Source organism: Coffea arabica, chromosome 6c, assembly GCF_036785885.1.
Source record: "Coffea arabica cultivar ET-39 chromosome 6c, Coffea Arabica ET-39 HiFi, whole genome shotgun sequence".
Lineage (NCBI taxonomy): Eukaryota > Viridiplantae > Streptophyta > Magnoliopsida > Gentianales > Rubiaceae > Coffea > Coffea arabica.
The window spans coordinates 49,985,929-50,010,411 of NC_092320.1; the positions used below are offsets into that span (position 1 = coordinate 49,985,929).

Sequence of the window (24,483 nt, forward strand, 5' to 3'; positions counted from 1 at the left end):
AAAAAGAAAATTGCAAGAGATTATGTGTAACAATTTTTTTTTTTTTTTTTTTTTTACAAAGGAATGATGGGAGAAGAATTTAGAGCTTAAATCCCCCTCAGGATTTAGAGTTTCTGGGTTCGAATCCCTCCTTCCCCTCCTTGCTCCTTAAATTTCACTCCTCTGTTGCTAGATTTTTTTTTTCTAAGAAGAAAAGAACATGAAGCTTGAAAGGAAAATTCAAGGAGTAGAAATAACATATATAGGAGGAGAATTTTTGTTATTAAATTGTTTGAAAGTTCAAATAAGGTTGAACTCCTGCCTGAAAAACCAGAATTCAATCCTGACTAGCAGGTTTAAGGTAGGGAAGAAATAGGGGGAGTGGGAGAGGTAAAAAAAAAAAAAAATCACTTTTTTTAATATGCACGTCAGTATACATCCATTGCAGCCATAGAGAAATTGTCCACAGATGGGTTCATTCTGTTAAATTAGCATATTAGCATATGTATCAGATACAATCCCATCATAGACATGAAAATGTATCTTTTCTACTCTTTTGCTAAAATTTCATAAAACTACTTCTGTATAGTCTGTGTCTAGCTATGATTTTTTTATCCTATATATATATATATATATATATATATATATATATATATATATATATATATATATATATCATCTAGGTGATTAAAAAACGCACTAATATACACTATTTTCTCATAACCAAGTTATTTTGTACATTCTCCAATTTAATCAAGAGAATATCAAACCTATCTACTGCTTCGAGTCCAGCAATTCTTGCTGTTTTTGGCATTTGTAATCTCAAATTAATTTATGTCCTGGTTAAAGTTTCAACAAATATGTATTTGTTTAACAGGCGCACGATATTTGATGTATCTTTGGAGAAAAAAAGGAAGTGAGTATACTCAGAAAGAAAATCAAGAATAGCCAATTAATTGAAACATGAGCAAGAAAAGAGTGAAATAGTTTTAGATTAATTTTACTTGCATTAATAGTGTATACATTGTCAACTATATACTATCAACTTTGGTCAACCTTGAATAAATGATAATAATACAAAATTTATATTTGAAATTCAATTTTTATATAAATTAATCTTATATACACTATTACTATTAGATATATGACACATGTGTAAATTTTGAATTTGAAATTCAAAATTTGCTTATGTATCATTCATCCAACTAATAATAGTGTATACACTGACAGTGTATATAAAATTTATTCTTTTTATATATGTGTTTTGAATTTAACGATAATAGTATATATAATGTCAGTGCATAAGATTTATTCAATAGTTTTAGCATCTGCAATTCTTTTCCAAGAAATAACTCAATTTGTCTTCAATTATTGATTTATTTCCATATGCACATGTATAGAAGAACTAGGAGGCATAAAACGCGCATTGCGCGTTGGTATAAACATAAAACATGCCCTCTTAAACATATGGATTCATGGAACAAAAAAGTTTGTTGGTTAATATTTTGTGTACACGGCTAAGCATCAATATACGTGAATAAGTAGAAGGCATAATCATTTCACGAAAATAGTATGAATATTTATTTAGATTTATAGAAAGGCACGGCTGGGATGTGATGATTCAAATATATCAAACTTTATAGGAGAGAAAAAGTAATGCTGAAACATAGAGCTACTTTAGCTGGAATTTAGGAAATTCTTTTTTTTATCTCACTCCAATTCTTGCTTAACATGAGAATCAAGTTTACTATTTTTCATGAAGTTTAGAATAGGGTGTGACCAGAAGTATATATTATGATTCACGCGACAAAAAAAGGCAATACTAAGCTAATATAAAGGCATCTTCATTGTACACAACAACATTGATCCAATTGTCAATATAGTAGTTTGAAAAAAAAAATGATTGGATTCTTAGATTTAGTTGACTATGAGTCAATCGAGCTAAACAATGACATTAAAATACCATGGGTACAGTCTTTGAATTCCTCTTCAGATGAATCAGATAACAATAAAAGAGTTCTAAGATTGTAGAATATAAAGGAATATCTCGTTGGCACAAAGAGTGTGATCAATAACCATGTATCAATTCTAGTGGAAAGTCCTTTGGCTCGTACCAATGATCACACTTTTTGTGCCAACGAGATATTTCTTTATATTCTACAATCTTAGAACTCTTTTATTGTTATCCGATTCATCTGAAGAGGAATTCAAAGACTGTACCCATGGTATAAAATTTTCATTTATTAATAGGAATAAGAAAATACCACTAGGTATTTCGTTTTCCAAAATGATCTCTAAATTAAGAAGTTTTAATCCCTATTTTGTAGTTTAAAGTCTGCATGGTTGTCTACGTATTCATTTTTTTGCCAACCAATGCATTCCATATGCAGTGCTAAAAGTGGTTCTCAAAACTGTTTTTATACAAGTATCTTACAGTATTTGCTTCATGGAACTCAAATTTCGGTCCAAACCGTGGTGCGAACTACAGTTTCTGGCAAATGCCTAAATTGCAACTTCTGGAACATTTGGAAGGCAAGAACCTGGAAAAATGTAAACTTCAGAATACCTAAATATTCCTGAATCCGCAATATAATAAGTACAGCATAAAAAAGATACTTTTTCCTACCAGAAACCTGCCAGACCAACTCTTAACTAGTCTCATAGCCATAGCTACAGATAAGATGAAATGGCAATAAAAGTTTGTTAGATATAATACTCAGCAAAAGGAAGATGGATGACAGATCATGTGTTGCAATCACATTAACAAATGCTCAAAATACTTGCTTTAAGGCAAAAAAAAAAAAATCATTTGTTGGATTTAGACAGGTGAGGTTGAAAGAGGGTCACGACAATGAAACAAGACAGTTCAATGATCAGTGAGAGATTCAAATTATAAGAATCCTGGAAAATAATAGATTACCGGTTAAATGCAGCACTTGCTTAAACAGGTAACAGGTGTCTTTTCCTACCTTCGGCATTGTAAATTTTCAAACTGCATGAATCTGGGTTCTTGATTCTTCATCTTAATTAACTGTCCCACAGAACTCCTGATTCTCAATCACATAAAGGCTCCTTAACCAAAAGGTTCATTTTTTCCTGAAGAAATTCAAGTACATCTTCTCTCCCTTCCTTCAGAAGCAGATTTCTTAACTTGCCAAAAGTCACTCTTCCTGGACGAATTCCATTCTCTATCATCTCTTCCATTAAGACACAAGCCCTAGAGGCATCCGCCTTGTCACATAATCCATTGATAAGGGCTGATATGGTATGCAGGCTAGGAACGAACCTTTTCTTTTTCATGTACTTCCATACCTTCAAAGCCCTCTCAAGCTCATCCCTATCGCAGAACATCTTTATCATCACTGTATAAGTGTCTGCATCTGGCTCACAAATTTTAATCATCCGACGAAAAACTTTAAGAGCTTCATCAGTCTCCCCACAACCAATCAAACTGTTTAAGATGATGTTGCAAGTCCTTGAATTGGGAGTCACCTTTTTGCCCTCCATCTCATCCAAAACCCTGTAAGCATTCTGAAACTTGTTAACTTTGCAGAAGGCACTAATTAAGGCGTTATAGACAGCTACATCAACCTCCACTCCACTACTTTCCATTTCAAGGAAGGTATCTACAGCATCTTCAATCCGATTGTCTATACCATATGTATGAACCAAAACACTGTATATAAATGATGTTGGCCTACAACCACTGAATTCCATCTCCTTAACTATTTCAACCGCTTCATCAACCCTACCTGCTTTGCACAGGATATCAACCATAATCCCATAAGTCACAATGTCAGGATCACAGCCTGCCTCCACCATTTCTCTGTAAATTTCCCTTGCCTTGGGCAGATTGGGAGCTCTTCCCCATCCCTCAAGCAATATGCTATAAGTCTTTGAGTCAGGAACAAATTGACCTTTCATGTTATCAAAAATTTCCTGAGCCTTTCTCACATTTTTTGATTTGCATAAAGCGCTCAATAAGCCATTGAATGCTGCTACATTTGGAGGCACATCATATTTTTTCATGATATTAAAGGTGTACACCACCTCCTCCACCTTCTTAGCCCTAGCATACTTCCTCATAATGATACAAAATGTCTCAATATTAAGCATTTTCTTACTTCTCATTGCATTCACAAGATCCCACATCAACTGATACTGCCTTATCTTAGCTAAAGCCTCAATCATGGTGTGGTATGCTTTAACACTATGCTCATAATTACGCTGCTTCCCTGCCCAGTCAAAGAAACGGTAAGCCAGCACTCCAGCATTTTCAAATCTCTTGAGTACTTCCTCAGCAATTTCAGGGGAAACCCTTATCCCATTTTGGTCAAGCTCAGTATCAAGCCCAAGTTTCGGGCAAGACATCATAATCTTACATACCCTTTTTACCATATCTGAACTATCCTGCAAGGATTCTCTTGAACTGTACATTCTACACAAGATCACTCTTCGGAGACATAATTTACCAAGAAATTGCCTTAGCCTCATATTCCACCAGAGCAACTTAAGGGTTCCAAAACGCCTATCTGACTGAAAGATAAAAAAACAAAAACATCAGTTAGTCACACAGTTTATGCTCATATGCAGCAATTGCTTTATTTTCTTTTTCTTTATTAACATTTACAATCCTTTTTCTGTCTACTTAAGTGCGTCTGTGCAATTTCAGGCCATTAAACATTCTATGCTTTACCCAGAGGAAGGTGTCCTCATTCCAATCAAGTTGAGTCTTAAGGACACGAAAAAATTGAAAAATTTTGATAAAAAACAAAAGAACGAGCTTTGAGAAATGGTTAATGACTGGTACATCCCAAGAACAGCTAGTTTGCTGGACAAAATAATCAAAATGGAAACTTTGAACAACAACGAATACCCAGTATGAGTTAAGCATTTCATCGAATGAGTGGTGCATAACTAGCTTTGGCAGTTCTTTTTCACTAGGCTTCTACCTGTTTACAAAGATAAAGGTGTCGCAACTCACATAAACACAGAACTGGATATACAACAACCATATTCCTGTAATTTGATATTGTGCTTCAAGCAATTGAAAACAAAACATTGAATACCGTTTTTAAAATGAAAGCAATTCTTAAGCATAAAACAATTCATATTGACATAACTTTTTCTTGCAAGGTGCCGGGGTCGCCAACCTGGGAGAGCCTTAGTTAAGTAACAAACTCGAAAGTACAACGTTTGCGTAACAAGAATTACGCTCTTTTTTTTGTGCGAATTGCACTCCTTTTTTCGAGTCAATTTTGTGGAAGAAATGATACTCTCAGCAAAGATTCAAGTCTGTAACAAACAAGGCCTAATACCGGATGGCGTTATCAACCTTTTGCACTTTTCTTTCTTTCATTTTTCTTTTTTTACTCGCCTTTGTTTTGGACTAATCTTCCCAACAATATAAACTTTTTGGGTTTGGCCAACAGATACCAATGCAGGGTTACATTAATTTTGATTGTGTATTAAGTTAGGTGTGTTTTAAGTGTGTTAATAATTGATCATCAGACATTAATACATATTGTAAACCTTTATTCAAATTCTATTTTTGTCATTTTTGTAAAGGATAATTTCACAAACCTCTCGGCTCCCTTCAAGTTTTATAAATTACATTGACCTTCCTTGTCACAATAATATGGCTATAATGACCTTTACTTAATAAATAATTCACAGTATAATGAAATGATATTAAAAAAAGAAAAAGAAACATGACTTTTCGGCCTATCCTGTTTACAAGTTGCAGCTAATAACGATTCTCTCTTATTTACTGTCACTCCATTCTCATCCATCAACCTTTTTCTCCTATAACTCGCTCTCAAATTACCACCAACCATTGCCTATAACTAAGCCAATCACACCACAAGTAATCCCTCAAACTCGACTATATATTCTTATTTCTCCTTTCTTCTCTTTGGAATTGCCAAATTACAAGTTTAATTGAGGGACTAGATTTGATTGTTGAAATAAAATCCGATTTCATGGTCAAATTAAAAGGAGATGACGAGGCACAAAATAATAATAAAATAAATAATACGATCATTGGCCAAAAGAGGAAGAGGGATTGAAATTGGTAAATTTATTTATTTGTCTATCATCCATTCAAAAAACTTTTTAAGATGTTAATAAGTACATTTATTTTTCTTTTTATACTTGACAATTATTGGTTATGGTTTCGTTATGCAAATAGAGTTTCTTCTTTGTATTTAAAATATTAAAATGTTTGGAGATTTGATGGTAGGCTAGATTATTTTGTTTTGAGGAGGTGTGAGTATTGGATTTGAAATTAGGGTGTGATTAATTGTAATAGAATTTTGATTTTTGGCAAAATGAATTTCTTGAAGATGTCTATAGTCATAATGATGCCTTCCGCTTCTTAAACTTGATTAAACCCATCTATGCCTAAAACTCATGTAGCAGGAGTTGAGCCACTTATATAAAATCAAACCATGGCATTCTATGTTGAAGATTATGCAAACATAGGAACAGCTGATTGTGAGTTTGACCATTCCATAAAACCATATGGTAAGAATATTTCTAAAGGATGGAACAAATCTTTAGAATTGAATGCATGTTTTGGGAAGCAAATTTATGACTATGATGATGGAATTGCTTGGGTTTAGAATTTGGAATTAAACTATTTGTTAGGCTAGTTTGTTAGTATAGTGTCTTCTCATCAAGTCTAGACAAGCTGGCCTGCTCGTGAATGCAGTCTACAAATATTAAAAAAAGGCATAAACATGAGTGATTATCAGTATAGCAACCAAGGAATGCACATTCCAAGTCAAAGCTATTACCTTGAGGCATAAGCAACCAGTTTAGTGCTTGGTAGCATAGTCAAAGAGAGCGTCCATGTCATCAAAATATTTGACTGTGAAGTGTAGAAAGGCATAGAGGCATAGCTCAAATTTCCATTTGTTTCGCAAGACAAGCATCTAATTCTCACGAATCAGATTGTTAATACAAATACGAACTTCACCCTTCTTGAAAACATTTATCCTTGATGTTTATTTCCCAACTGCAAATGCCATGATATAATTTAATTGTCATGTCATCCTGGGATTCAATTGAATCAAAAACAGTAGCTGAAATGTCCTATAAGAAAAAAAGAAAACATGACCTATGTCACTAAGAAATAGAGCTTTTGCCACTAAGTTTCAGGACTGCATGTTTAAAAATACGCATGGATTAAGGGCCATGGAAGACAATAGACTGAAGGTGTATGAAAAAGGAGTTCATTAGGTGAGTTAAGGGTGATTAGGGGTGTTCAGGTAGTTAAAAAATTTTAGCCATGGGATTCATGATAACGGTGTTTATCTCAAGCTTGACAATGGTGGAAAGAGGAGGAGATCAAGTATAGGGCATTCAACTCCTAAAAATACACTTCTAATGAGAGATGAAACAAATATGCTGCTCATGAGTCCCTTGAAGGATAGGAAGCCTCATTCAACGAGGCTTCATCAATTGTATACTGAGACAGGAAAAATTATTACTCATGATGGAAACAGATTAAGATTGCTCCAGAAGAGCTATGGTGCTGATATTAGAAAATCCCATCAAATAGCCTAAAGCACAAGATAAGAACTTCAAAACTGGAAAACAACTCAACCACTTGAGGCACAAGAGAAAAGCTAAAAGAAATTCAAAACTGGAAAACAACTTAACCAATGCAAGCAGGAAAACACCCCAAAAGAACCACCACACGAGACGAGAGAAAAACCATTTGTAAAAGGCAAAAAAAAAAAAGGAATCCGTGGCAAGAAGAAAAACAAATCATAAAAGAAGGCAAAAAGACAAGAACTTTTTACTGAGTAAAAAAGAAGAATTTTAGGGGCAGTTGTATAATTCAGCAGAAACTGCAAATCAAGGCTAGTTTGTCAATATCAAATTAATCAGTGAAATAGATAAAAACAAAGAAAAGGAAAAATAACAATTTATCAAGAATTGTAACTGAGCACCACAGGCATCAACATGAAACTCATCACACAAGTCTTTACTCAAAGGAGCATCCTCCAGCTAAACAAATAACAGAAATGACATAAGAAGATTCAGGAGAAGAATCACCAGACAAACCAAAAATCAGGACATTAGAAAAACAATTGAATCACTGCAACTTATTAGTCTAATTAAGTGTTGTCTTGAGATCTCAATGTTTATATGTCCGGAATGAGTAGAAGTATAAAATATCCAAAAATCTTTACTTGACACGAGAGCAAGAGATCATCATCAAGTATTTCCAAATGATTGCCTATGGTGGCCAATCTTCATGAGTCCAGAACAGAAAATGAGAAAACCTCCATAAAATGTACATCAAAAAGGCTAATGAGGGAATTTAAACAGATTCAATTATCTTTTTTTGACAAATATATAAATATAGCCTACTAAACAGTGACAGGGAACACTATGGCCTCATAATGTGCTAAGGTTGTAAAAAAAAAACTACTTAAAAACTGACAACCTATGTCGCATTTTCTCCACCAAATAACAGAAAGATATTTAGAGAATCATGAAAAATTTTCAACACTTAAGACAATTAGAAGTAAGTCCTAGACCGTAAACTGGCACCTCAGCACAAAACAAAGACACAACTCAAAAGAATGTACAATCATCAAACAAACTACTCAACTAAAACAAGCCTAATTTGATCTTGAAACAGCTTGCCAAAAAAAAAAGACAGAGGACCCGGAGGGGGGAGGGGAGAGGGGATGAGAAGGCATACTATTTCCAATTGGGAGAGAGCTTCTTGCTTACTTGATGGTACAGAGGAATCTCATGTGCAAGTTCTGCCGGCTAAAAAAAATCTATTATAAAAGCTATAACAATAAGAACAGAAATGCAACAATGAAGATGATGTTGGTTTTTTTTTTCCAACAAGTGACAATTTTAAACTATGCCATACCTCGAGTCACACAAAATAGTACACCATTCTGAGATGTTGTTGTTCCTCTCTTTGCCAACTTGCAGATGTAATCTTCAATCTATCCACTGTACACTTAACAAAAAGAAAAAAGAAAAACAAAGCAGTATGAAACACATATCTGTACATCTAGAAAAGTAGTTAAATAATGGCAGCTACGCCTCTTTCTTTCCCCGTCATTTGCCAAATTTGTAAAACTTTAGTCTAATGTATTGCAATGAGTACATTTGATTATATCCATTAGGAACACAATGATGCTTTGGATATTTGCTAAACTGATACAGGTCTCTGTAAATTGACATGTGAACTAACAACAAAAAACGAAATGTTCCAGGTACAAATGCTATTTGTTACTTTTAAAGTCAACTTCCAAGGATAAAATGGAAAATATGTTGCTGCTTGTTAACATTAAGATGATTTCATTGATTTCTCAAACATCCCATGATTAGATTCCATTTCATTTATAGAAAAAAAAAATAAACGAACAAAAGAATGCAAGAAGTGCAGTTGTCAAAAATGATTGCTGTACACTTACATTCAAACTTGCCATTATAGTAAGCAAGTTTTAGCCTACCTTGCTTATAGAATACTATCCTTACATTTCATTCATCTAGGATAACAAAAAATACTAATAACCTATAAGACTTGGAGCATGCTGTGTCCTTAAGGGAGGAAAAAGGAAAATCACCTTCACCTAACATCAGGGCTAGTAATTTACCACCTAATGGAAAGAAAACGTGTGAAAAAGATCTTGATCAAAAACATTGTACAATATAGGGATGCCCTCAGAACAATCAACTCTAGCAGCTGAAACCACATGCATGTGTTTGTACAAAGCCATACAGTGCTATAAATTGTAAATCTAATAGATTTTTTTAAGTAACCTATTCTGTTGTATACACACCAACTACATCAATTATCAATTGCCACTGCTGAGCGCTGAGAGTATTGACAGAAGCATATTTAAGTATGGTGCATGACACAACATGCAATTGATCTCATGAATCAGTACAGGTCACCTTAAAAACAAGCAAGAGGATTATAACAGAGAATTTCTAAGCACCGACATTCAAACTCCATTTACACCAGATGCTTCATTCTCTGAGAATTTATCCACAGGATCTAACACCTAATGAGAGAGACAGCGAGTGGGTCAGTCATACAAAGAAAGTAGCAACTATTTGTTAGCCTGTGAGATATCAATTGATGTGATTCATAATACTACTCACAAAGTCCACGTTAATTCAACTTTAGTTGATTTGAAGAGATGAATAAAATTGAAAGGTAACTAACATCTTGCTTCTTCTTCTCTAACGACATCTCATATTGGCACCATTGACTAACCATTCACAAAGAAACCTGATGATACAACCATGCTTGTACTACCGCCTAACTCAATTGGAGTGATAATAATCAGAAGAATCTCATCATTAAATATTCTCCATCAAGATAAAATGTAAAAAGCTGGTATGGATACTCCTCAATCCGTCGCCTACCCAGATCATGCAAATGTCCCACCAAATTCCACTGCAGAAAGTTCCTCATTTCCACAGATAATCATCAATTGTTCACATTCATAAATAATTCACACAACGTAGCACCAGCTTATTTGATTTGAAATATCACACCGTTTTGTAATGTAGAGACCATGAGTAAGCTCACATAAAAAAAAAAAACAAAAATAAGAACCACAGACTGTAACATAGTAAGACCTAAAACCAGTATCAAGGTAAGTTAAAATTTCACCTCCCTATTCCTTGTCTAATCAAACATCAGCAGTAAACCTCCATTTTCTCAAGACATTAAAGAAATCTCCAAGTTCCCCCAAGGAAAATAGCAACTAAAACATACAAGCGTTGATGCACCCCTACACTACAAAAGAAAGCAATAGAGTGTAGAGCTTTTAACCCACAAAACAAAAGAGTGAGTGATATCTTTACCACTTCCAGGAATTGTTTGTTGAAACTGCAACAGCTGACTTCATCGTTTTGTGCTTGCCTTAGGTCCCATCCCCAAATAGTTAGTCACCAAGCCCATGATGCCAAATCTAGGTAAATTGGCAAACGCAGGGATAGGTATGCCAGCAAGGTTAGGTTACAATAAAGAACACACACTATAAACAATAACCAAAATAAAGCTCAAAACAAAATTGAGACTCTATCACACAACAATACTATCTTGACTGATCAAATTTGCAAATTTAAACAACAACACTCTCTGGCAAATGTTAATTACCGCAAAACCTGAGATACGTTATCAGTTATTAGGAACGCTACATCCTTTAACAACATTGCCAGGAGTATGAGAATCATCCTAAAATCATTTAGTATCCTTAATCAGTATATCAATGTAGATGCTGGGGATGCTAGGGACACTGATACCGAGTCTGAATTTCTGGCTACCTTTACCAAGATATTCATCACTTCTGGTTTTCATTCTATAATTCAGCATTTTAGTCATTTCGTAGTCCATCATGGGGAGACTAATAAACTTCATGGAGAACCGAAAGACGATATCAAAAAATTTCACAATCCTGGCATCATTCATCTCTTATAGAAATAAAAATGACGAAGCTTTTGCTTTCCACCAAAAGGCATAAACTGATTGTTACCTAAACCATGAAAATCTGCAACCTTTAAGTCAGCCTGTGTCTAGTCACAAAACTTAATTATTTACACCTCAAAAGGAACTTAAAAGAATTAGGAGTAAAACTAAGCTGCGCTGTCACACTTGCACCAAGACATCCCACAACCTCCAAGTAACTCAATGAATCAAACTTACACAAACCCCAACAAACACATAAAATACCAGAGCAAAACATTCGCAAGCAACAAGAAATAAGCAACTAAAACCAAAAGCTGAAAACTATGTAGACCATATAACTCACTCTGACATAACAATTCATGCAGAAAACAGATTCCTCACATAAGTATCCCAGTTAGTAATTTCCCAACGCAAGAGCAAAATCCAGATGCTCCCCGTGAAATCTAAGATATTTAACACTTACTCCACTTCAGTTGCAACTTAAGCAACGAAACATATTTAAGTATCTTACAAATTCCCAGATTTATGTCTAACCCGAGAGTAGTTTCAAATTAGGGCACCAATAGCGATTAAACGCATTAATCTAAGCAAATAAAACATAGATACTTCAGAGCAGGAATGAGCCATTAATGATAATAATGAGAGGGAAAAGAGAAAGAGAGATGGAAATGCTTACATGATCATGGCCATGGATATCTGTTTGAAATCATGTTTTTCTTTTTGTGGGAAATGGAGAAGAATTGCCCAAAAAATTTCTAAAATTTAAGCGAGAATCAAGGAAACTTTAGCTTTGCAGTTGATCGGAGAAGGAGAGAAGAGGGGATTGACAACTTCTTTTTAGAGGAGAGGGTATAAGTGGGCTGGAGTTGCGGCGTGGAGGGATATGAGAGAATTTTTTGTTGGAATTCTGCCTAGCTGCGGCTGCGGCTGCGGTTTAGAGTTGAAAGGAAACAAAGGAAGGAGGAGGAAGAAATGGAGAGTGGGGAGAAGAAAGAAAGAAACACGTGTCCAACTCCATAAATCTGATGGCCTTTAAAAATCACGAGCAACTCACGAGGGCCGACGAAAACCAAAAAGTACTTCAGAGTTAAAGAGCTCTTCGGCTCTTATTCTGTATATGTTGATAGATTCTGTTCAAGATGCATGGTAGAGGGAAACCATTTAGGCTTGGTCTTGTGCAAAAAGTTCTTGAAAGGTAAATGGAACTTCCAAAAAGCTGGATTTCCTTCTTCCACTAAAAGGAACCCTTCATCCCAAGTTCCGCGACCGGTTTGTTACTCATCAGAGATGTGTAAGGAATCAACGATGACTCTTTCATACTCGTTCGACTCGACCTGAGTCGACTCAGAGATTCAAAAAAATCGCCCGCAACCATCTGAGTCAACCCGCCTCAACTTGGATCCAAGGATGCAACAAACTCTCCGGTATTCTAAAATCCAAGAAGAGGCAACGATCATCAGAAAATAACATGTCAAAAACATTGAAAATCCATGGACAGCAATCAAGAAAAATACAATAATAGAGATATAAGGAAAAAAAATAAAAGGCATGAGATGGGTAAATAAGGAAACCAGGGAGAGGAAAGCGGCGAGGAAAAAGAAACCAAGAAAGTTTGGACATGAGAAAAAGGGTTCTGGTTATGGCAATCAACCCAGATTTAAAATAGACGGGATTGTAACAAGATTGTAATATTAAAATAAAAGTTATAATGAAGACTTACTTGTATATAGCAGAATATTGTATATAGCATAATATTGTTGAAGATATCTCGAAACTTGATAAAACTTCTCAAGAGATTCTTGTTTAAAGAAATTTTTACAAGAGAGGTTTTGAGGGTTCTAACAGTACTAGCATCACACACACCCTTTACAATACATAAGCATGTATATTTATGGTAGGCTAGTGTAACTATATTTGAAATTTCATTTACATTTCATGTTTATGTTGATATTATTTGAATATATATTTTATCATCATGCTGACACTTCTTATATGTCACATTTTATTATGACCGACAATTTTTGAATTATTGTTGCATCTTTTATATTTAATTTGGATCTTGTGCACATGAGCCACCAAATGGATCTTACATCATAATAGATTTTGAAGATTTTGCAATCTCCTTTAACTTCTCTTGTTTGCTTTTGAGATGGTCCATATACTGTTTGAGTATGTCTGAATCTTCTATAATTTTTGCAAAAAAAAAGTCATGAGTGGATCTTGATAATCCATTTTCTTTTATTTTTTTCATCTCTTTCCTTCTTCTTTTGAATCTCCTTGGATATTGAATGTATTTGCCATTGGAGTTTTTGTCCCGTTTGAAGAAATCTTTTAACATTTTCTTGCAAAAAATAGTCCATAGTAAAGCCTGTCCACCATTTGATTTTGTATTGTCTAATCAATGACATTGGGAATGGTTTTGGAAGTTGCTATATAATCTTGTAACTTCAACAAAAAATCCATAGAACTTTGAACTCAAAATGAAATAATATTAGTTTTGTATATTCTTCTCCTGGTGCTTTTCTTTGATATAATTGGAATTCCATTTTTGCTTTGGGGGGAAAACTCTTGAGTTGCAGACCAAAAAAATTCTACCAATGGTAAAATCAAATTGGAAATTTTCGATCACAATTGACATGAAATGTAAAGAACCATGAATGATTGAAGAAACGAAAGAGAGAGGCTCTACACCAGGCCATTCTGTAATCCTGGTATGTGTAGCCATCTAAAATGTGTCTGATTGAAAAGGTTTTCTTTGATTAGAGAGATACCCATTCATCTAGTCAGCACACCTTTTTAATTACACATTTGGAATGAGAAATTTTATTTGGATCTTTTCTGTCTGGAACTGAAGAAATTTCGACGGAATTTGTGTCCAATAAAATCAATTCATAAGATTTGATAGTCTTCGATACACCATTGGCATCCTTCTGGAAATATTCTATTAGTAAGGGCTAATAAGAACTATAGGGTGGAGGTTCTTTGAATTTGGTGAGAGTAATCTGTTGAGTAATTGGTTTAGTGAAGTAAGAGTTTGAATTTTCTGGGATTTTTTCTTCGGTGTTTTTCTTAGAGGATGGTGGTGGAGTTTGAGTGGTTTGAGCATATGATAATGGATGAAAATATGAAAGAACTTGAAATGTATTTGAAGTAGAGATCTAAGTAGTTTTCATCTCATAATCTTTGACTAACAAAACTTTTGAAAAGTTTCCTTTGCTCATTTTTCTACAGGATGTCAACAAATAATGTTATGCATCTCTCGTAATTCTTGTTTTATCCATTTCTTGTAACGGGAAGCCTTTTTTCTGCGTTGAGTAAGGAAATGATGCATTATCTGAAACCTTTGAATATTCCTTCTTTTCAAAAAACATTTGTCTCGAATAGTAGTAATTGCTCTGGAGGATTTAAGAGATATCTAGTCATATTTGAAAATGTGTTATGGTTGGATTCTCTGACTCTCTCCATTTGGCTTTATAATATAATGGATCGTTTTCCGATTTTGATAAAGGATTTCTTTTTTGCGCATTGGCTCAGGAATAATATTGTCTTCTAATATGCTTTATAGAATCATTTTGTTTATCCATGACTCTGTAGAAATTCTCTAGTTAAAAAATTAGGTAAAGAATTATCTTCCCCTTTTATGAATTCTGTTTCGAAATAAAAAACTGATTATATACCTTGCCACTGAGTAAATATTTGTTTTGAAACTATATTTTCAACATCTTTTTGTAAACTTCTTTTGCTGATTTACAATCAATTCTCAGAAGGAACTTTTTATTATATAAATCATCTTGAAATTTTGAAATGCAAAGAAACTATAGACAAAATTTCCTTTTTAATAGTGGAGTAATTCTTTTGAGGATCATACTATGCTTCTGAATGATATCTAACTAGTTGCTCTGATTGATTTTCTAATTTTTACTTTAGTATTCCTCCATATCCTAAGTTAGATGCGCCTGTTGCTACTATCATAAATGTATGAGGGTAAGGAATACCTAGGCATGATAATGACTTAAGTTTTTCTTTAAAATAATTAATCATTTTAGTATGTTCATCCGTCCATGCTATGGATTCGTTTTGAGTCTCATAAATAATATTGAAGAGTTTTTTCTTAAAATTGTAAAGAAATATGCTATATAATCAAACATTCTAGAAATCTTTGTAATTGATAATTTCTTGTTCATCTCTTTGTAATTGATAATCTTTGTAATTGATAATTTCTCGAGTTTTCTGGACTTGACAGCAGGTCCTGATCATGCTACCACCAATTTAATTCATAACATGCTGGAAAATTGCCCATTCAACTACTTTTCGCTCCACTTATCTACAATTAACATCAATTATCAAATATAAGTAAAATCTACCTAATAATGCAATATTTGGCAAATATCAAAGGAAAATATTCACAAATTTAATAACAATTATGCATCCTATCATCCACTTTTTGCTTGATCGAGTTTCTATAATGTACTCTTGCTTCAAGAACAGTATCTTTTGGCCTGCATAAAACTACCCATTTGGCAAATGAATTTTTTGGATATTTGTCTAAAATTTTACTGTAATTTACTATAGAAGCTATAGGAAAAATTTTTCAAATGGAAAGCTTTTTTTTTTTTTCTTTTTTCTTTCTTTTTTTTTTCTTTTCTCTCTTCTTCTTCTCCCTTCCCCTCCCTCCCAGCTGGAACAAGCAGTAGCAGAAACCCTTTTTTTTTTTTGTATTTTTTCTCTCCTCTCTCCTCCCCTTCCCTCCCCCTCCCCCTCTACCTAATCCGGTCATGCGACCAGGTCGGCCAGAGAGGGAGAGGGAAAGGGACGATGGCGGGGAAGGGCGAGGGGGAAAGAGAGGTTGTGAGGGAGAGGGGAAGAGAGGGAAGAAGGAGAGGGAGGGAGGAGGAGAAGGAGAGGGAGAAGAGAAAGGAACAAAAAAAAGGAGGTGGGCGGCATGGGAACTGGTGCTGTTAGAGGTAGCCGGTGGTAGAGGTGGTGGTGGGTTGAGGTGGAAGAAGAAAGGATAAAGGGAAATTGTTTTGCGTGTTTTGGGTATTTTAAAGTGTATAATTTATAAATTTTGAAAAGTTTTTTATTTTACTATAGTTAAAATTATTAAAAAAAAATTTGTAGAAGACAAACTTGGTCAAAAACTCTTTTGCCAAACAAACCCTATACCCGATCCAGACTTGACCCCTTATAGCCTTGACATCCCGATCTAGACTTGAACCCCTATGGCCCTCAAATCCATGCTTGGTAGGAATTTTTTATTTGATATTTTATTAAGTTGTGTATACTTGTATTAATGCCAAAAGTTTCGGTAGGTATTGATCCTATTTTTAAAAAATAAATTATTAACTTTCATTAAATTTTTTACCTTTTGGATTTTTTTATTTTCTAAAAAATAATATTATTAATTTTTGAGTTTGAACAATATATCTTTTTCTATCTCTTAAAAAATAATATATTGTTATTTTCTGAAAAATAATTATATAATTATTAAACAAATATGTGATACGTTAAATGTGAAAATATCTTTTTTTTTTAAACTTACTTTATTAATTCAATACGAAACAACCGATTACAAGATTTGCCAAAAAAACTCCCGACAAACGGTGACAAATAATTCTTTATGTAATTAATTGAACTCCATAACATAATATTACATAATTTAAATCAAATAAAATACAAATAATAACATAATGAATACTAATTTTCATTGTTATTGCCTTTGAACCGTTCACAAAATATTGAAATTTTAGAAAATTGTACAAAGAGATTGAAGAAAATGAGTGAGAGAGAGAGAGAGAGAGGGAGAAATAATAGAGTAAGATAGTGAGATATATAAAAAAAAAAAAGGTGTCTTATGTGTTTATATAGAGAGAACCAAAAAATGACCGTTGAAAAAAAAAAATTGAACGTTGACTTTCATCATGAATTTTAGCCATTGTCCACGTTTAACCAAATTTATCTGTTGTTAAAAAAGAATCCACTATCTCCTTTTTTCAATAGCATTTATACGTATCATTCTTATGATGCGTGTAATGAATATTACACGGCCATGCCACTCGAGTTGCTTTAATGAGTTTGGTATAATAGTGATTAACTAATTTTTAGTAGGGAATCAATGTTTACTCACCCATATTACTCATATTTTTTTAATTAAAAATAAAGCAAGTTACAAAATACTAGAAGAAATTAATAAATTAAAGAAAATTTAGAAGAAAAAGAAGTAGAAAAAAAATGTAAAAACTAATGCCTAAAATTTCGTTACCAAACACTCATGGTTTTCAACAAAAACCCATTATCATTAAACAGTTAATGATAGCGATAGTCATTGATGAACTTCTACAAACGACTCCTCAGATCTCATCCAAAAACACAAAAAAAGGTTAAAAAAACTAGAAATGTTAATAACGGGAAAAAACTTGAAGAGTTTTGGAGAATATGAAAACTAACTATTGGCAACAAACCGTAGAAGATCAGACAGAAGTAATTGAAAAAGCTAAGAAGACGGCAGCTTAAACATATTATTTAAATCTTTTTCGTCAAGAACTCCTGCATGTGGAACAAAATCAGCATTCAGCACCAACCAGAAGATGCCTTTACCCACAACAATTATCATATTACAGACCACGCGCTGTAAGGTTGTATAAAGAGCATGTTTCAATGCAGCGGACCATTTAAAAGATGGCAGAAATTCATCTATCCTGTACTAGTGGTAAAAACATCTCTAAAATCAACTTTTAGAATGGTGCACAAGACCAAGACGCTAGGGATTTATGGAATAAACAACAAGATCACACAATGCCATATGCAGCATGTAGTAATCTAAGGCTAACCGTTGTTGCACAACAGATTCTGGAAGTGTTTCATACCAAGCATTTTTAACGTAAAAATATATACAAAGCTCTGTAATACAATTTGTTTACGTCGATCCTAATCTTACTGAAGAAGCAAATAGGAAATCTACTTGCCACGAGCGTACATTCAGAGCTAATCAAATGTCCTTGCAGACCAACTAAATCCATTATCCTAACCTCAAATAACAGGAATCCTATAAATAATCAAATGTCCTTGCAGACCAACTAAATCCATTATCCTAACCTCAAATAACAGGAATCCTATAAAAGCAACCTAGTGGTGAATGCTAAAACATACAGAGTTTCAAACTGCAGCATGATACCCTTCAATTGTATGCTTCATTTCGTCTAACTGTGCAATGACATGTTCCAGTTTCTTGCAACAGATCTCGTTAGATATTCTTGGAACGTAGTCACACTTCTCAAAAGGACGATACTCACAGGCACTTTTGATTTCTTCTCGCAGTGTCACTTGGATGTCCTGTTTAGAAAGATGAGATGCAAAATGCCATCTGCTTAGCCCACGATTGCCGTTACTATCATAACATATGAAGCCTATACCAATGCTATTGAGCAGGGACAAGTGGATAAAATGCCCAACTACCAAGATAAAAAAGGATCCACACATCTTAATAATGGATATGCAGAACTACAATCTTTTTTTTTTTAAGGGCTTATAAGAACAATTTTACTTTTTCTTCAATATGCCAGAGGTATTATTTGTCAAACCCTACATCTTCTTGCTTGTAATTTTGTCTTTCCAAATGACAACACAAACAAAAGAAGATATGAAGCAACAGAACAAAATCTCATGTTTCTTCTGGTTGCAGAGAAATGCAGGAATTGTTAACAATCTGAATCTCAAACAAGAAGATTTCCATCCTTCTAACCAGCATTTCCAAAACAAATCCCAAAGAAACAACAAAAGCTAACAATATGACAAAAAGCATAGCCTTTCCTTAGACAACAAAACCATGAGCAATTGACTTATTGCAATAAATTGCAATGACTTGATCACTTACAAAAACAAAAAATTGTAATTCCATCCTCATGGTTTGGTCATTAGAGCGAAATAAAACTCAAGAAAACAAAGATGTAAACATAGATATACCTTCCAGAGTGTTAACCTTGAACCCATGGTAAAATTTGCAGGTGGTAGTCTAGTCCCCACATGAACTCTGAACTCTTGGTTACATAAATTTCAGAAATATATTCAACTCTAATTCAAAAATTTCTAACCATTTTTTTTCTTTTCGCTTTGTTGACAGGGAAAGAAACTGATTCAGTTCTAACTCAAGTATTTCAGCACTCTGTGGCCATAAATTGAAACTACCACCATTACCTTCTAAGATGACGTAGGTGTTTACAACAAGCTAAAACCTTTCACAGAACCCCAGAGCAACCCTACTTGTAACTTTTAGACCTTACCAGCTTAAGGAAAAAAGCATACTGCTGGTAATAACTAATAAGAATTACCACATTCCCTTGCCACCACGACTAGTCAACCACAATAGCATTTGACCATCTCTACAGGGACTTGGGATTAATGCTTCACAATATTGACACAGTAATTAGATTTGCAAAGCAAGCAAATTGTACTACAAGGTACTTCTACATTGTCAAAGATACTGCTTTGTTTTGCTTTTATGACAAACAGCACACATTTTATAAATGAAAATCTTTATGCAATTGGATGAAAAGTTCTCAGTTCACTCTGTTTGGAAGTTAACTCTTCCCCTTCATATAAACATCCTAAAGATATCCCCTTCTCACAAATCATGTGTACATAAAAGCCTATTTCGTGACAGCAATATGCGCATATCGTAGTGAAATTGATCAGGAAGAAGATCATGACCTTGATCAATTGCATAAATTCACTGCAGTGACTATTAACAAGCTCCTTTCTTGGACCGCTAGGGTTTGCCAGTTCGTCCATTACGCTGCCAGCTAACTCCAATACCCTAACTATTCTCTGTGAAGCCAAAAATCAACAACATAGCCATAGAAATGTTAAAAGATTAGGTGTTTGAGGAATAAATTCTCTAATTTATTGATTACCTTTTCAACATTTTGAAGCCGTTGCAATGATGTGTTTTGGCTCTGTGGATCCATGGCGTACGTCGTCTGCATCAAATCCACTCAACTAGTCGAAGTAAGACGTTAATGGAGTTAGGATTCAAGAAAGGCAATGATTTTACAAAATTTAAAGTGCAAGCAATTAGGTTTCTTTAAACCCATCAATTTCTGATCGAGCAAACCTTATGTAGGTACAAGGACATAAAATGAGTCACTTATTGAGCAAATGGCAAAATATGTCACTCAACCTTTTAAGATTGCACCATTCGATCACTAAACTGTTTTTAAGCCAAAATGGTTACCAAACTCATAAAATTGTATCTTTTTTGGTCATTTCGGGTGTTAAGATAGCCAAAAATGCATTCACACGAGTAGTATTAGATTTTTAAGGGCAAAAATATCTCACAAACTTAGGCACACACTGAAAAAAGATTAAGGACCCTTTTAATTTCCAAACTTTAGTAATTTTTTCCAGATTATGATAATAATTTTTAACAGTGCTTAGAAATTTTAGTCAATATTTGGAGAGAATTAGTAAAGCCTATGACCTTCCATTGCCATTTTTTAACCTGTGTTAGTGGAACAGAAATTTCGAAATGAAGTTAATGCCAAGCCAGATTTGAAGCTGAAGTTCGAACGGAGAATTGTTATACTTTTGCTGCTTAACAGCCAATGGAAAGTGTAAGGAACACCAATTACTTCCATAAAAGCAGAAAATTTTGGAAGAAGTAAAACATGAAACCAAAAAATACTATCTCATTCGAATGCTCAAAACAATCTTTTCTCACCAATCAGCTTGATTGCAGTAATCTTCAGGTCAATGCTTTCAGATTTAGCTTGAAATTCATGAAGGTGCATCTGTCTGCACAGATTAAGGCTCCAGTGCCCAATGGGACGGGGCAGAACATGGAAGGGCGGAGGAGTCTCGGATCCTTAATTCAGTCACTTCAACTCTATCCTTTCACAAATACAAGAATCCAATCATGAATAACCGACGGAATACAATAAATATATAAGCAGGAACAACCAAGTTAGGAGTCTAGTAGCCAATATACCAGAACCGTTTTTAACAGATAACTGAGTAGTCTATGATTAATGAATATGGGCCGGATAAAGCTCACTCATTTTTTGTTGGTTGAACATTGGTTCAAATAGTCCAGATGTCATGTGGACCGGATGGCAGATATGTAAACAGCTTCGAATTGTATAACCTACTTTCTTATTTTGGACATATTATTTACACTTTGTTTTCGGCTAATAAACATATTTTAATTTTGACAAATAGCTACATCTATACATCCAAACATTTATTTTCAAACTACCAATCTTCGTCTCTGGTTCAGGTGAAAAAATGAAACAGTTTGATATTTTTGGGCAAGTATTTATAATGAACATCCAAACAGACCCACAAAGTAGCTGAAAAGAGGCAAGAGGCCATGGAAGTAGGAAAATATTGGGCACCAATTTCTCTTAGATATCAAGCACAATGTTCTAAATATAGCCGAGACAAAGATTGCTAGTCGAATATATTTGTTGCTATTGTCTTTTTTCAGTTCACATTCACCATAAGGGCTTCCTTCTGGGGGATTCCAGAGGCTAATTCACAATATGAGATGTGGATTTTGTAGAAATCCAAAAATAGATGTTCGGAAAACTTGGAAAAATCATATCTTAAACTGGAGATCTGAGACGGCCACCTTAGATTTGACTAAAATTAGAGATTTTGTTACCCAAGAATAAAGAATTTTAACGCTAAATGCTTGAAATGAGCCCAAATTCATGGTAGAAAAATAACCCACTTAATAGCAGTATATTACCCTTATACCTGAAATTTCTAACCCTAATTTTGTAAATAAATTCTCAACAAAGAAACTAAAGCAAGAAATGGAAAAATTGAGCAAGAAAAGCAAATAATTTTCAAATATCAAAGATAGTCTAACCGTTTGGCTGCCATTACAACCATTACAATCTCCTCTTCCTCTGGTTTCAAATACCCCAATTCCCATTAAGCCTTATGAAAATTATTGCGATCTCTTCACAACTTGATGTACGCATCTGAGAGTTAATGTTAGAGAGAGAGGGAGGGTGCAGTAAGGGAGCGAAGAACGGACATGAGGCCAGTATAGAATAGAGAACCGACATTAGGTCAGTGATGGAGTCACGGACATGAAGTTTTCTCTTGAAATTCCCATAACAATTTACCAAAATTCAACCCAAAAAAGGAAATAAGGGCATTTTTTCACCTAACAACAATCTTCACCTTCTAACTTATCTACTTTCTTAATTAAACCCCCAATCACCATTTCCTAATTCCCTCCCAACCCAGCACCACTTAACCCACTATTTTCCTCACTTGCAACCACTCACCGTCACACCTGCACCATAATCACCTCTTACCTCTCTTCCACTCCGACCACCACAGCCAATTAAGCCTTCACTTCGCCCCGCACCCAACGCCAAAACCGTACCCACTCTCGAACCCCTCAAAATTTGTACCCACAACTAAAATAAGGATGACATGATTTTACCCATAACTCAAACAATATCCAAAAATATTGGACAGAAATTTTTGACAAAAAATAATTAGTGCAAATAGAAGGGAAAAATTAGGGGAAAGAAAAAGAAGAGACATGACAGCCCTACCCTTTGCGAAGAGTTGGTAGAGAACACCTTTTGTTTAGCGTCGCAAAAAGGACATGATCGATCAAAAGTAAAAGGATGAGATGCTTTTTTGGTTAATCGTTTGTATTGAGGTTGAGAGTGTGAACTGAGAGAGTGAGAGACGACGGGAGAGAGGCTTTTCTATATGGTTCAGAAAGATTTTCTATGGAATCGTCGGGATTCAACTAACCAAATGGTTGCACAACACTCCACATTTTTTATTTATTCAATTTGAGTGAAATTTTGGCTCACTAATTTCCCTTTGTTTGGGAAAAAAAAAATTCCCTTTGTTTGGAAGCAAAATAAAATTTTCAATCTAAGTGTTTTAGTTTTAATTTTTAGTTGTTTCTAATTTTTTTTGTCAAAAATTTGTTTCTAATAATTTGACCAATGGCATGGTTTTAGTTATAATATTCCTTGCAAATTGCTTTTAGTGCCCTTTCTTTATATCAAGTCACCAATTTGTGACCTTTGAAATGTCTGAACTTCTTTACTCCGACGATTCTCCCTAAGTGAGAGCTTATCTCTTTAAATGAGAGCCTCTTCTCGGTGTGGGAGGGAAAAATCCAAGGACATACTTTTTCAAATTTCAAGCATGAGTTCAACCACCATCCTTCGAGCCAATTTTCAAACTCTTCAAACATTCATAGATATCTTCCAAACTCCCAAATCCAGATCCAACCAGCACTCACTTAATTGTATCTGTTGATAAATACTTTGAATAGCTAGTATACTTTTTGTGGAAGCATTTATTAGCCAATTGTCATGAATCCTACCTTCAAACAGCAAATTTCTTAGCTCAAAACACCGACCTCAACCTAGTTACAGCTCTGTGTTTATGAGCTTCTTTCTAGTACTCTCATTTTTTGATTTTTTTTTCTTCATTTCCATTTGGTTCTCTTTCATCTTCTGATATCTTGTCTTTGATCTCTCTTGTAATTAGTAAGTACTCATTGAAAATCTGTTTGGTTTACCCTCTCATCTACAGGTTAAACCAAGGTATCAAGTCCATTGTGGAATTGTACGGAGAACTCATAGTAAGTTCACAATGGCTGAAGAAATAATAGCAGCTTCGCAAAGATTCGATCAGTCAGAGGGTAAAAAAGGAAGGAGAAGATCTAAGTGTGGATGACATTGAACAAGGGATTGATGAGTGCAGACTAAGTTTGATTGACAAGATAATAGGGAAGAAAGTGGCAAACTTTATAGGAGTAAAGAACTTTACTTCACATGTGTGGATATATCCAAGGCACCTAAGGATAACAGAGCTAAGAGCAAATCTGTATCAATTTCATTTTGAAAATGAATAGATCAAGAGAAAGCTCTCTTTGGGAGCCCATGGATCATAGATAACCAGATTTTGTTATCAAGAAGTTGGGAAGCAAGAATGGAAAATAACCCAACAGCTTTTAACATGGTATCTTTGTGGATACAAGTTTGGAACCTATCAATTCA

The 24,483-nt window shown here is 34.3% G+C and overlaps 2 protein-coding genes across 16 annotated transcripts; both read right to left on the reverse strand.

Annotated features, from left to right (window-relative positions):
- Positions 1-1,921: 1,921 nt before the first annotated feature.
- LOC113692821 (pentatricopeptide repeat-containing protein At1g77360, mitochondrial) lies at positions 1,922-13,330 on the reverse strand. 13 transcript variants are annotated; one of them, XR_003449071.2, is made up of 9 exons: positions 13,161-13,329; positions 12,117-12,869; positions 10,837-10,943; positions 9,964-10,025; positions 8,879-8,971; positions 6,777-6,997; positions 2,900-4,515; positions 2,606-2,649; positions 1,922-2,519 (listed from the first exon to the last, which is right to left on the reverse strand). XR_003449071.2 is itself a non-coding variant. In XM_027211395.2 (6 exons), exon 6 carries the CDS (start codon positions 4,471-4,473, stop codon positions 3,034-3,036), a length of 1,440 nt encoding a protein of 479 aa, XP_027067196.2. In that variant the 5' UTR covers positions 4,474-4,515; positions 6,777-6,997; positions 8,879-8,971; positions 10,837-10,943; positions 12,117-12,869; positions 13,161-13,330; the 3' UTR covers positions 2,706-3,033. The 13 variants fall into 13 exon arrangements, 1 of the variants encoding a protein (XP_027067196.2); XR_011816160.1 differs by lacking the exon at positions 6,777-6,997 and having other exon boundaries at positions 13,161-13,330; XR_003449073.2 differs by lacking the exon at positions 9,964-10,025 and having other exon boundaries at positions 8,879-8,964.
- Positions 13,331-18,287: 4,957 nt separating this feature from the next.
- On the reverse strand, positions 18,288-23,262 carry LOC113694255 (mediator of RNA polymerase II transcription subunit 11-like). 3 transcript variants are annotated; one of them, XM_027213151.2, is made up of 5 exons: positions 23,011-23,262; positions 21,156-21,320; positions 20,350-20,434; positions 20,147-20,263; positions 18,288-18,772 (listed from the first exon to the last, which is right to left on the reverse strand). In XM_027213151.2, exons 3-5 carry the CDS (start codon positions 20,419-20,421, stop codon positions 18,596-18,598), a joined length of 366 nt encoding a protein of 121 aa, XP_027068952.1. In that variant the 5' UTR covers positions 20,422-20,434; positions 21,156-21,320; positions 23,011-23,262; the 3' UTR covers positions 18,288-18,595. The 3 variants fall into 3 exon arrangements, with proteins under 3 accessions (XP_027068952.1, XP_027068953.1, XP_027068954.1); XM_027213152.2 differs by having other exon boundaries at positions 21,156-21,325; XM_027213153.2 differs by having other exon boundaries at positions 20,350-20,415; positions 23,011-23,260.
- Positions 23,263-24,483: the final 1,221 nt, after the last annotated feature.

Excerpts from the sequence above, each read along its gene's own strand:
- LOC113692821 (XM_027211395.2), bottom strand. The coding sequence starts at position 4,473 with ATGAGGCTAAGGCAATTTCTTGGTAAATTATGTCTCCGAAGAGTGATC.
- LOC113694255 (XM_027213151.2), bottom strand. The coding sequence starts at position 20,421 with ATGCAGACGACGTACGCCATGGATCCACAGAGCCAAAACACATCATTG. Across the intron at positions 20,264-20,349 it reads GGCTTCAAAATGTTGAAAAG|AGAATAGTTAGGGTATTGGA; the intron begins GTAATCAATAAA and ends TTGGCTTCACAG. Across the intron at positions 18,773-20,146 it reads AATTTATGCAATTGATCAAG|GACATCCAAGTGACACTGCG; the intron begins GTCATGATCTTC and ends CTTTCTAAACAG.